This window comes from Otolemur garnettii, unplaced genomic scaffold (genome assembly GCF_000181295.1).
Source record: "Otolemur garnettii isolate 467f Iridium unplaced genomic scaffold, OtoGar3 scaffold00129, whole genome shotgun sequence".
Classification (NCBI taxonomy): domain Eukaryota; kingdom Metazoa; phylum Chordata; class Mammalia; order Primates; family Galagidae; genus Otolemur; species Otolemur garnettii.
This window is the reverse complement of record NW_003852524.1, coordinates 3673291-3687057: the sequence shown is the minus strand read 5'-3', so window position 1 is coordinate 3687057 and position 13767 is coordinate 3673291. Positions and strand designations below refer to the sequence as shown.

Sequence of the window (13767 nt, the reverse complement as noted above, 5' to 3'; positions counted from 1 at the left end):
CTTTTGCTTAGGCTGGTCTCAAAATGCTGAGCTTAAGCGATCCTCCTGCCTTGGCCTCCCAGAGTGCTAGGATTACAGGCATGAGCCTCTATGCCTGGCTAAGCATGTATTCTATAAAAGACAATGAATAAAACTTTTTAGGGGATACAAAAAAATAACACATCCTTAACCCTCAGCAAGGTTGTAAGTTAGTGAGGAAAACATGTCACTCAGTGTACATAGTAATAAAAGTTTAAAACAAGTAAGAAGGTAAAGCCTTACAAATGCATTTTTAACTGCATCTGTTAATGGTAAAGGGAAATATGTTTTCAAATTCTATCAAGTTGGTTAAGGTAGTAAAAACTAATTTTAAAAGATAATGTTAACCTTTCAGATGCTTGTTGTTTCCTATAGAAAGTAGCAGTGCTCCCCAGATGAGACTAGGAGTCATGTGAGAGTCGTGTTAAAATGCATATTCTGGATATGTAGGTCTAAAGTGAGACCTAAGAATCTGTTTCTAACAGCTCCAGAAAAGGCAGGTGCTTCTGGTCTATGCACTTCAAGTAGCAAGATTGTAGTGGAAATAACACCACATTTGGCTTCTCTAAAAGGTGTATCTTGTATTAATATCTTGTAAGGTTACATGACCTTTGTCATGGTTACCTGACCTTTGTCTTTTTTTCCTCACCCAACTCTTTATCTTTGCCTTTAGCACGAAAGCAGGAGATTATCAAAGTCACTGAACAACTGATTGAAGCCATCAACAATGGGGACTTCGAGGCTTACACGTGAGTAGAGGACATTTATTTTGCTTCCATGCTTAACGCAAACGTATTTTCTATATGAATGCATTCTTCAGTGTATCTGAATGCATGTGTATTTAACCCCAGGTTTGATATATCAACAATACTTTCATTCAAGGTATAAGTGATTAAGTGTCCCCAGGAGAGTAATGAATATATTTAAGATTTCAGAGAGTAAAGACCTGACTTTGCATCCAAGGACTGGCGATTTCTTTGCAGATATGCAGACGTATAATTCCAGCAGGTCCAGATGGGAGAAGGGCATTCCAGGAAGAGCAATCCATGAAAACAAAAACACAAGAAGCAGGAAAGCACGCAAAATGTGCATTTGGCTTAGGAAATGTTTCCTTTCACAGTTCTGCAGAGGTGCTGGGATAGAGAAAGAGGTCAGGAGACAACATCAGACGATGCCTTCTTTCTTCAACCAGTACAGCTCAGCTTCCCCTACGCCTGTTTGATGTGTCTGTCACTTAAGGAAAAAATTTATTTGAAGAAGTGGTTCTCATGCTTCATTTAAAGTTTATGAACTACTGGATCATAAGAAATAGAAAGGAAATGATTTTGCTCTAGTCAAAAGAAAACATTCAGTTTAAAAAGGGAATGAAGGCATCCTGCACAGAGTATATGGGTCAATTAAGTTAGCTATTCAGAGATAAAGTCCGTCTAAGTCTTTTCTTTTACTATACCACGGAATGAGTTCCACCTGAGTGAAAGAGTTAAATCCAAAAAGAGATTGAATCTGATCTCTGGCTATAAAAAATCTCTCTACATTTATTATTTTATTTATTTTTATTTAATTAATTAATTTGTTTATTGAAATATGGTCTCTCTTCGTTGCTGGGCTAGTGTGTAGTGGCATCATCACAGCTCACTGTAACCTCAAAGTAGACTCAAGGGCTCCTTCTGCCTTCACCTCTCCAGTAGCTGGGACTATAGGCATGTACCACCACACGGGGCTAGTTTTTCAATTTTTTGTAGAGATGAAGGTCTGGCTGTGTTGTTCAGACTGATCATCCTGACCTCAAAGGATCATCCTGCCTCAGCTGTCCAAAATGCTAAGATTGTAAGCATGAGCCCCACACCCAACAGATCTTCTCTCTAAGCTTAAAACAAAAGAAGTAATCATAAATAAATAAGATAAAATGATTTCTCTACCTAAGTAGATAAAACCTATATACTTTAATTAAAATGCCCGAATTAAAATTGAGACAAACAAATTTAGAAAAATATTTGCAAGACGTGTGTCAAAAATTAATTTTTTCATATTCAGTGGAGAAAACTGAACAGTAGGAAAAACAGGTAAATGATATAAACTGACGATTAGCAGAAGAGAAAATATTAAAAGATAAGTAAACTAATAGAAACATGTTTATGTTTACTAATTAAGTACATGTAAATGTGAATACAAGAGCATTTTCTACCTCTAAGGCCAGCAGGGATATAAACTCCACTCTGCTGGCATAGAATGTAGAGGTTAAACAAAGCTTTTGAAAGTTCACATTATATAACTTCTCATCATATGACCTTAAGGTTATTAACGTGGTCATCTCCTTGGTAATTAAAAACTCAGATTGGCTGCCTTAGATTTTTTTATTAAAAACTTAAATCAACTGATTTAAGTTTTGCCTAGGTACCCGTAGCATAGTGGTTACTGTGCCAGCCACACACATCAAGGCTGTGGGTTCGAAACTGGCCCAGTCTACCTAAACAACAATGACAACTTCAACAAAAAATAGCCAGGCATTTTGGTGGACGCCTGTAGTCCCAGCTACTTGGGAAGCTGAGGCAAGAGAATCGCTTAACCCCAAGGGTTTGAGGTTGCTGTGAGCTATGATTCCATGGCACTCTACTGAGGGCAACATAGTGAGACTCTGTCTCAAAAAAAAAAAAAAAAAGTGAAGGAAGAAATAAATTAACTGATTTAGTTTTAAGCATTCTTTCAAAGGGGTTCTGGGTGAACAGAATGGGAACTATTCTATTTGATACTTAGTGGAAATTTTTTGAATTAATGTATGTGCTAGTTCTGTTATTTTCCTTATTAAATTCAAAAGGTTTTTGTCTAAATAAATAAATAAACTGCTGACAATCAGTGAAGCACTGATTCAGCAAAACAATTACTTTTCTGCACCGTGGCATGGAGCATAAATGGGTACAAACTTTCAGGATGGTGGTGGCGGCAGGATAGAGGGAGTTAGCCATTATATACCAGAGAGCTTCCATAAAGATTCACTTTAGGGTGGTGCCTGTGGCTCAGGGAGCAGGGCGCCGGCCCCATATGCCAGAAGTGGTGGTTTCAAACCCAGCCCTGGCCAAAAACGGCAAAAAAAAAAAAGATTCACTTTAAATCCTATAATTCTACTTAGAAGAATTTATTGTTACATAAATTTTTATTTTAACCTTTTTTAATCTAAAACATGAAAAAATTGTGAACAAAGATACATACTGAAGCAATATTCATAATAGTGAAAAATTGGAAATGACATTTATGTCCAACATTATGGTAGCCGTTATGTGACCTTTAGTGCTGTTAGTACAAAGGTTATGTAGAGTTTCTACAACATGTGATGCTTTTGCTGAAAATTAAGCACACTATAAAAAAAGTGTATACACAGTTATGCCAGTTACATAAGAAAAAAGTATTAAAAGTGGAATGAGGCTCGGTGCCTGTGGCTCAAGTGGCTAAGGTGCCAGTCATGTACACCCAAGGTGGCGGGTTCAAATCCAGCCTGGCTGCCAAACAACAATGACGGCTGCAACCAGAAAATAGCTGGGCATTGTGGCGGGTGCCTGTTGTCCCAGCTATTCAGGAGCCTGAGGCAGGAGACTCGCTTGAGCCCAGGAGTTGGAGGTTGCTGTGAGCTGTGATGCCATGGCACTCTACCCAGGGAGACAGCTTGAGGCTCCTGTCTCAAAAAAAAAAAAAAAAAAAAAAAAGTGGAATGAAATATACAAATTGATTTCTAAAAAGAAAAAAGAAAGAAATTGCTTCTGAGTGATTACATTATGTGTGAATTTTTCCTGCTTCTTTTTTATTCTTTTCAAATTGTATATAATCAGGTATTACTTTCATCATTAGTTGCAAATATATAGCCCAATATAAAACACGGAAGCCAATAACTAAATGTAAGAATTAAATCCAAGAAGTAGTTCTTATAAATTAAATATGCGTATGTGCTTACGTACATATAAACACACAAACACATGCATATACATGCATATCTATATATGTATCAGTTTTTTCACGTGACCTATAAAATATATTTAGAATAAAGAAATAATTTAAAAATTCCGTTTAAAAGAACAGTCTTTGTTGTCAGAGAAAACAGTTTCCTATTAACTGGTTGTTATAACTGGGCTATGGAAGCTGCTCTCTTTTATTATTTTTGCTATTATAACTTTGTTAGATACATGATTGTCCAAAGAGTAAGAATAGTCTTTCTAAAACATCTTCTTTTGCAATAGCATTCCCCTGTGGAATGGTGAAAAGTTGTACTTTATTGTTGGTTTTGGTTAGGAACAGGGAGGAATTGTAGCCAGGCAAAAGTGGGGTGTTTCACAATGCAAGATTAGTGATCCCATCAGTTCACTAATTTACTTGCTTTTGAAGGTCTATAATCTGGCCTGATTTTGTATTTTCAGGCCCCAGGATAATCTAATAGGCTTCCATTTGGGAGCCTTTTGGATGGTAGAATGTGCTGGTGTAGCTTTGTCAGCCTGTTCTTGGAACACTTGTTCTGAACACACACCCACAGGACTAGGGGCAGCTACATGAATCTTTTATTAATCCAAAGCCTGTCACACAGGAGATAGATAGATAGATAGATACATAGATAGATAGATACATAGATACATAGATACATAGATAGATACATAGGAAGGGTAGTGAAAGAAAGAATAGATCGACAAGGTTTAAAGTAAATTGACCCTTTTTACAGCTGGATAATAAAATCTATTATAGCACAGTGATTCTCCAATGGTGTTAGCGTGGATGTAAGGTAGCAAGAAATTTGAGTTTACAGATATTGACAACCAAAAGCCATGATTTTAGAGGAAATAATAGCCCCTGACAGAATAAATTCCTGTTACCATAGGAACACTTTTCTTTCCATTTTGTTCCTTAGAAAGAGATTATATACTTATATTTGATTTTAAGCTTTAAAACAGCCACCCAGCAGCCAGATTGAGCTGAAGTTTATGATCCCTACCCCACCTCCTGCCTTTAAGACTTTCCTTATTACGGAGAACAACCACAGTGATTTCTCCTTTAAAAGTATTCTTTAAAAAACACCAATTCCACATTCTATGAACAATTCTGTTCTTTGAAGAACTATAGTGATTTCCACTCTTAAAATCTGTATTTCTGTTGAGCAGGTAAGAAATCAAATGGAGAATTTCCATATGAAATTAAATGTGGCCCCATTTACTGTATTATCCTTTGGGGCAAATTAATAAACAGTCCCTTTAAAATTTTATGACGTAGGGCAGCATCTGTGGCTCAAAGGAATAGGGTGCCGGCCCCATATACCAGAGGTGGTGGATTCAAACCCAGCCCTGGCCAAAAAAAAAAATCTTATGATGTATACTCCTTTTATCTACCTACGAACTCCCACTAATTCTTCAAATCCAGAGTTTGTCACCTTCTCTGAGAAGCCTACCTGATCACTACAGGCCAAAGTAAAACTTCGCCATTTCCAGGGGTCTTTCCTATCTAGCCCAGGAACCTCTGTGTCAAACAAACCACTATTCTCCAGGCGTACCCTGCATTTTCCCAGGAATGTATGGTAACCCCTACACTTGCCTGCCACCCTCCTCCTGCTGACACCTTCCACAGGCTCATGGAAAATGCTGACTCATTCTTACAGGCTCAACTCAAATTTTCTTTCTCTTTTAAATCTTTCCCATTCACTGTTGATAAGTAATTAATTTTTAAGCACTGTGCGTTGGTTTCTATTCTCGTATTAATTATTGTGTTATAATTGCTTGTTTTGAAGAATATCTGCTCCAGAGTAGGTGTTTAATGATTGTTTGCTAAATAAATTTCTCCAGATAAAGCGAATGGGCTTTCTCAGAATGTTGAAAATCGTGTATCCGTTTGTTGAATCACACTTTTAGGATTAAGAAGAAAACTAACATTGCATTTGAACCTTCTGTTAATTTCATTTTAAAAGACACAGCTTAATTAAGTCTTGGGGACATTGCCAGGAACTTGCCTCCTTCAAGTCAAATTATAATATAGATGTTACATGAACAGTAGGAGGTATGCAAATTAAAAATTATTCCAAAGGTATTTAATTTCAGAACCAAAGACAGCTTTTTTAGGATTTGGGAAGTGTCTTAGACTTGGACTTTAGGACTCGGAGAACATTTCAAAGAGTAACCTAGGTCAAAAGTTAGAAAAATTGGTAAAACTGGGAAAATTCCCCTAGGAAATGAAAAAGTAGAAATTATAAAAAGGAGACTTTTCAACTGTTGGAGATTATCATTTGCTTGAACCTGTTAAATTAGTTTGCCTCTATCAGAGTTCTTTGCAAAATGCCTTTTAGAGTCCACTCCTCACCCACCTTCTCCATGTCTAGTATAAAAATTATATAATGTTTCTTGGGAGGCTCTTTCCTTCGCTGACTGATAAATAAAAATGTCTGCACAACAAACATCAGAATGTATGAAAGCATTTATTTACTGGTTATTTTGGTTACTTTTCTTTCTACAGAAAAATCTGTGACCCAGGCCTTACTGCTTTTGAACCTGAAGCTTTGGGTAATTTAGTGGAAGGGATGGACTTTCACCGATTCTACTTTGAAAATGGTACATTTATTCTTAATTGAATAACATGCCTTTTCCAACTTCTCTTTGAATCTTTCCCAATTTTCAGATTCTTTTGGTCTTTTCTATGATGAGAATTTTTACCTTTGTCCAACATTTTCCACCATATGACTTTTTATATTTGAAATTGAAAAAAAAAATGACAGGCTTAAAAGTTTTACTGTGCTTTAAAAAATATGTGACTTAGTACAAAAAGTAATGCTGATTAAATACACTCCATGTATGTCCCAGTGAGTATATAATATAAGCTGTAAAATGAGTTCCCCAAAGCCATTATGTCAAGTTTTCATGAAGCTATTTATATATGAAAAAATAAAAGCATGCCAGAATATTCAACATGGAAGAAGAATTCAGTGTTTATTTTCCAAGTCAAATGAAAGTGAAGAGGAGTAATCATAGATTTCAAATCAAATTGCAAGAATTTTAGTGATCTCAGAGGAAACAGTCACATTTCAGAGAAGGTGATGAAAGAAGTTCCTCCTGCACACATGCCTGGGATCACTGAGAAAGTGAAAACCAGAATTCCCTTTATCCTTTTCCTTTTCCTCACATCTAATGACAGACATTATGTTGTGTTTCCATATTGCCTAGAGCGAGTTCACTTTCTTTGCAGAGAGATCTTGTTGAGTTAAAAAGGAATTGTGCTAATAATTAGGATTACCAAGCTCATTTTCAATAATTATAAGTATGTAGAAGAATGCTTATCTGTGCCTTGGCCTGGGTTTTTAAGTTGAGATATATTGAATGAAATTACTTTTTCTTATATGCACTAGACACTTACAAGGAAGTCTTTAATAAGTTCACTTTAACAAAACTTGAGTAATTGTTCTCACCATCTGTGTCCCAGCACTCTGATTGGTAGCAACTCATGTTTCCCCCACCTGACTCTCCATCAACACTATCTCATCTCTAATAATAGAATTAATTAACTTATTAATATTTGAACCTATTTCAGTATAACACTATACTTCATTGCATTTCATGAATATGTATTCTTCTTAATGGGGTCTTCCTTTGTGTGGTTATAATATTTCGAGTAAATTTAAATCGGTATTTTCCGAGAATGGGACGCGTGCTTGGATAACAGCTTAATCTGCTGTAGTGATCCAGGAGGAAAACATCACCAATAAAAGTGTGTCCTTGTGGAGACTAAATAATTAAATTAGGTAGCTACTGTCAAAACACCAGAGGCTGGAGCCGAGTGAGGGCCACTCAGTCATAGGGAAGAGAGAGGATCAGAACCAGGCTGTGTACCCAATGCCAAATCTGAGACTTTTAAATCAAATGCTCACAACCACACTATCATGGAATGAACTCTACTGCATGGAGGACTCACAGGATGAGATGCAAAAACCAATTCCCACTGCCACCAGCCTTTTTTAGAGATAGCGATCTCCATGCTTGATGCTTAATAGATTTCATTGTCCTATGTGCTTCACCAACTAACAAAAACGAACACCACCATGAGATCTGACAACTGTCCTAGCAGTTCACTCACTGAAGGCAGGAACCACCTGGTGCACCTGCCAGGCCCTCTCCACCTCTATTCATGTCATGGCTTCTGTTTCCAACCACTTCCCATTATAAATAAATACATCTCTCTAGCTTTTTACCCTCAGTTAATCAACATTTCTAGAGTAGCACACAAATTGCCTGTAAAGGGAATCAGAGAAAATAAAGACTGTCTCCACTTTTTCTTTTTCTCTTACAATCATTTGTTAGTGGAAATAGTGAGTAGATTAATTAATTAGCAAATGAATAGCGTTTCATTCCACTGAAGTTATTACCTGTTTGGATTTACACGGAAACTAAATTTTGCTTTTCATGTTCTTTTTCAGCTTTGTCCAAAAGCAATAAACCGATCCACACTATTATCCTGAACCCTCATGTACACCTGGTAGGGGACGATGCTGCCTGCATAGCGTACATTAGGCTCACGCAGTACATGGATGGCAGTGGAATGCCAAAGACAATGCAGTCGGAAGAGACCCGCGTGTGGCACCGCCGGGACGGAAAGTGGCAGAATGTTCATTTTCATCGCTCGGGGTCACCAACAGTACCCATCAAGTAAATATTTCCAAGCTGTCAACTTCTTTGTTAATACACCCTGGTCAGCTCCTTCTACTTGTTCCGTTGTTAATAGCACGGTGTATGTTATTTAAATGTTAGTGGTTTGTTCCATTGATGGAAATAAATGCTCTGTAGGAAAAGTCTACAACACTCTGGAAAGAACGATCAGACCAGCCATCTGTGGGTTGAAACTTGCCATGGTGCAGCCTATGACTCTTTTAAATAGAAACCAGAGGCCACCTGGTTTCAAGATGATCTCTCCCAGGGTTAAATCAGGGAGAGTCATGTAATAAGACAAAATATTTGTTACTTGGTTTTCACAATTGACAGAGGAAGTGGATGTAGGAGGAGTTTCTAAAATGGACAGCATATTTCTGGGAGCTCCATTTCATAGGTTATCCATGGAGCTCAGTCACAGATACTATGAAAAATTTATAAAAGACAGCTCTTAAAAAGGAAATATGAAGATATGACAGAGTCCTTCTCACCTCACCACTCTACTCAGATGTTGTGTTTTCTCTTCCAGTCAATAATTAGACAAATATTTATTACCCATCTTCTAGGTGCTTAGCCCATGCCAGATTCAATGGTAGTAAAAGACATTACCCCGAAGGAGCATTTATTCTTGTTTAGAATGCAGCTAATCATTTATTGCAAAGGAAAAATAAAACAACCTGATAAAGTTCACGATCAGCTTCAGAGTAGAGTGGGATGAATGACCAATGTAGTACACTTTATGTGTGAAATAGAATTTTTAGACAAAGTCTTCAATGATGAATGGAATTTGAAGACAGAAAGATAGAAAAAAAAAATAGAAAGACGATTATCAAGGAAGAAATAGGAAGACGAAACTCAAGGAGAATCATGAAGACAGGTATAGTAGCAGGATGTTAGCTGAATGCAATAGAACATTCTAGGTGAGGAAAGCTGGCTTCAACTAGAACAAAGGAAAATGATGGAGAATATTGCATCCATAAAGTCAGGTGAGATGACAGGAGAGGGGAGTATAGATTGTGTCAGTAGAACTTTGGCCCACGGCTGATTTCTTTCCAAATTCTCTCACCAGGATTGCCTGTTAACATCTGGGATATGGAATGGGGGACTCAACTTCACATAAAAGAAACAGCCATTCAACTCACTCCAGAGAATCCATAGGATTTCCTAGTTTGATAACATACCACAGTGGTTTTCAGAGACTTCCTCTGTAGCCTTAAGAATTATATATCACTGTTAGACTTGGGAAAAGTGAGTCAACAAGGACAAAAACCAAACCAAAACAAAGAAAAACTAGATTGAAATTCATCCCCCAAAAAATAGCTATGAAATTAAGAGAAAGACACAAAAGGAAGATAACCAAGGCACCAGTTTTTGTGTGCTCGTTTTGTTTTTTACCCCAAAGAGGTCCAGCACGAATTGCCAATTAATATAGAAAAAACTATGTTCATGCAGTACGAGGGGGGAGGGGGGACGTTTTTCTGTAGTTCCCTGAAGTGTTTATGGGATAGAGCCTATTTAAGAAAACTTCCTTTTGTGCCAGGTGGCTTAAGCGGGGCTTCTCTTAATAGGCCACCTTGTATTCCAAATGGGAAAGAAAACTTCTCAGGAGGCACCTCTTTGTGGCAAAACATCTAAGGCCTGAAAACCATTCACATATGGGTCTTGTAAGTAACACTGCTCCGTGATACTTTGTGATTGGAGCTAACGATTGAAAAGCTGCATGGCTGTTTTTTCTTCCTTTTGAGGATATTTTCATATTTTCTCTTGCATTATACACAATGAAAAACACTCAAGGTCTTTGAAAACTCCAAGCAATTTTGCATGAATTCTCAAGACTAATCTTCAGTCCCATTTTGCTATATGGCCCCTATTTTAAAGATAATAAACACTGAGAAGAACTTTTTTTTAATGTAAGAACTGTGTCATTTTAGAATCTTGGCGTCCTCACATCAAAAGTAAATTATATCTGGGCTCATTCAGACAACTCTTAATTATCCAGACCTAATTTATATTAAGCTTTACGATCCTTTGGTATCTTACTGTTTTTTAAGAGGTTACTACAATTCCTAGAAGCAGTTGGCTAAGGTTAATATGCAAATTAATCTGCTATGCCTGACTGGGTATAATGGTACTTGGCCATGAGGACGGCCATAGGAAGAAGTCAAGCTGAAATTTAAAATTCGCAAAGTGGGTATTCCAGAGGATAATTGAAAATTGACTGTAATTAACTTCATGCCTGTGTTGTTTTAATGATTTATTTCTTAAACTTGGCTTACAAGAATTCAGATATGTGTGGGGCTGTTGTGACTATCTGCCCCATTCAAAGCACTGAACCTTGTCAGAGCTGCGGAGAAACAGCCCCCAGATGTTGCTTTAAAGAAAGGATTAAATACGAATAATCCGGTTTTCTCTACTTTCAATGCTATATTTCTTATTAAATTGACTTCAAGTTTTAATTCCCCAAGGAATCTAAATAATGACAAAAGCTAAGGGTGAATTTGAACTTTGAATCTATTTCAATTTGACCAAATGATAATATTCATGTATTAATTTGTCTAGCAACTAAGAACGTTTCAAAGGTATATTTAGATTTAATAATGTGATTGAAGCCTGTGTCCCTGTCTCTTTATTTGTAGCTTAGCTTTGTGTGAACAAATATATAATTAATGCTGACTTCCTATTTTAATATCGTCTTTGTCTAACATTGTGTATTTTTTCTTGTAACGATTGCTAGCAAAGATCTCCTATATGCAGTGTGTTCAATCTATTCGTTACCTGAGTTATAAAAATGTAGCCTAGTCACAAGCATCGCAAAGCAATTTGATATGTTATGAAAACAATATAATTTATTTCTCCCCCTCCCCTTTTTCCTTTCAGCTAAATATCAACAGTGCCACTTCTGCATTCTCATTCTCAAGGCACCTGGATGGTGACCCTGGGCCGTCCTCTCCTCCTCTTCATGCATGTTTCTGAGTGCATGAAGTTGTGAAGGTCCTACGTGTAATGCATATGTGATGCATCATCTTATCATATATTCCTTCCTATACATTGTTTACACTTCAACTACGGGGATGTTCCATGCAATTAAATTACTGTTGGCAAACAATAGGGGGAGGTCAGACAAAAAAAAAAAAAAATCCCACAATGTTCCTAGTACAACTATTCATCAAGTTTCTCTGTTTATGCCAAGACTTAACAGACTTAAAAACTATTGTTTTCTGAATGACAGTTTGTAAGAGAAATGTAAATTTTTTAGAACTCTTTGCTGTTAATCTGTTTTGGCTTGTTTGTTTAAAAAAAAAAAAAAGAAAAAGGCAAAAAAATATATACCTTCAGTTTCCTGGTGTGATCCTGGTTGAAATGGATGATTCTTCATTGAAAGCTATGCTGTTTACCAGTTGAATTGGGGTAATAGGTGGGCAAAATCCCCTATGAATGTAGAAACAAGAATCCGTTGGTTTGCCAGATATCATCTAAAGCCATGCTGTGTTTGGTCCAACTATGTAAACTGGAAAAATTCACATCATTTGCAAGTTTGATCACTTATGATATACTCACACTGTTTGGTGAATTTTCTGCATTGAATATTTTTTTCTTTCTCAAATCTGTGTTCTGTTTTCTTTATATCCTATTTCTTTGTTGCTTTTGTTTCTTTTACTTTTCTTTCCTTTTTCATTTTTCTTTCTTTCTTTTTTTTTTTTGGACTGGTAGTATGTACAAAAACATGAAAAGTGAAATTTGCATAATGAAGGTAAAATAAAAATCAAGGCCTTTGGGGAGTAGCTAAACTAGCACTTTTAACTATCTTCAGGGCCCACAAAAATCTTTTCAAGATTTTAAAGGCTTTTAATTCTGCTTAGGCTCTAGTTTGGACTTCAGTGTCCTAATTAGGACGGAAGTATCCGAATTGTTTAAACTTAGTGGTGAGAGCAGATACCCTAAGCATTACTCCGGTAACTGCAATTGATGGGCACAGTTGCCAGGGACTGCTAAGTTAGTTGGAGCAGGGTTTGGGGCACGTGCACTGCACCCGCCTTGTGACGGCCACACTCCTCCCTCCGCCCCCCACCATCACTAGCTACTTTTCTAAAGTTAGAGAAGCTTATGAATGTTTTCCTTCCTCATAAGTGTTTTGAACTTGATCTTTGTGACTTGTGCTTTTTTAGCTTCTCTCTTGAGTCAGAGTATCATTATCTTTCCTCCGAGGAGTTAGGATTTTCCAGTTTAAAACCAAAAGAAAAGGGAAATGTCCTGGGTTTTCTCTGTGCTCTCATTTCTTTGTCGATTGAATTCCTGTGAGGCTTTTTCTCCTCCCTGAGATGCTTTATAGTGCATGGAACCTCCATCAGCGTTATTTTAATGATAGTAATTCACAGTCTTAGAAGCCTATTTTTAAAGCAGAAGCAAAAAACAAAACAACAAAAAGCAGCCCTCCCTCCTCTCTCCCATCTCACCTTTCTGTGTTGATTACCGATCACCTTAGGTATTATCGCTAGTGGATGTATGATAGATGGGTCGAAGCTTTTCTGATACTTATCACACAATTTAAAACAATATATATTTAAAATAAATATATACAGTAAATGTATTGAGCCATGTTAACCTGCCAATGAGATCTGTGAAAAAGCAATGGCCTCACTCTTCCCTTCTTCATTTCTTTTACCTTTTTGTGAAGCGGCTATACGTGGCATACATGTATTTTAAAATAAGTAGGTGTAGAGTGGTTTCTTTTTTCTTTTTTTTTAACACATTGAACTTAGCATGTGGTGTTGAAGTATTACCGTAGATCAAGTTTGTCTTCCGCACTAAGACGTGAGGAAATTGTGATTAGTTCTCTCCACCACAGTTGAATTACACCTTTATTATCTTATATCATTTTGAAACACTGCAGTTTACCATGGGACACTGTATATATTTCTTGCCATAATGGTAAATGACTGATTGATATATTTAAGAGTTAATAAATTTGTGATTTCTGCTGACAATGAGTCCATCTTTATTTCTTAAGAGGAGGTGCTATATTTCTGCGTGCGTGGTGCTGGCCAGTGCCAAGGGCAGCGTATCCTTCTACGGTCTCCTTTCGTACGTAACAGTT

At 36.9% G+C, this 13767-nt stretch overlaps 1 protein-coding gene across 3 annotated transcripts in view; it reads left to right on the top strand.

The window, feature by feature from the left end:
- The window catches only part of CAMK2D (calcium/calmodulin dependent protein kinase II delta), a 304759-nt gene extending 292730 nt beyond the window's left edge, over positions 1 to 12029 (top strand). For 2 of the 3 annotated variants that reach the window (XM_023518197.1, XM_023518196.1), the window contains exons 15-19: positions 692 to 767; positions 6493 to 6587; positions 8444 to 8672; positions 10241 to 10336; positions 11550 to 11977. In XM_023518197.1, coding sequence (XP_023373965.1) covers positions 692 to 767; positions 6493 to 6587; positions 8444 to 8672; positions 10241 to 10307 — 467 coding nt within the window. In that variant the 3' untranslated portion in view covers positions 10308 to 10336; positions 11550 to 11977. Of the gene's footprint in view, positions 1 to 691; positions 768 to 6492; positions 6588 to 8443; positions 8673 to 10240; positions 10337 to 11549 lie in introns of all 3 variants that reach the window. The other variant, XM_003798167.3, reaches the window with a different exon arrangement.
- Positions 12030 to 13767: the final 1738 nt, after the last annotated feature.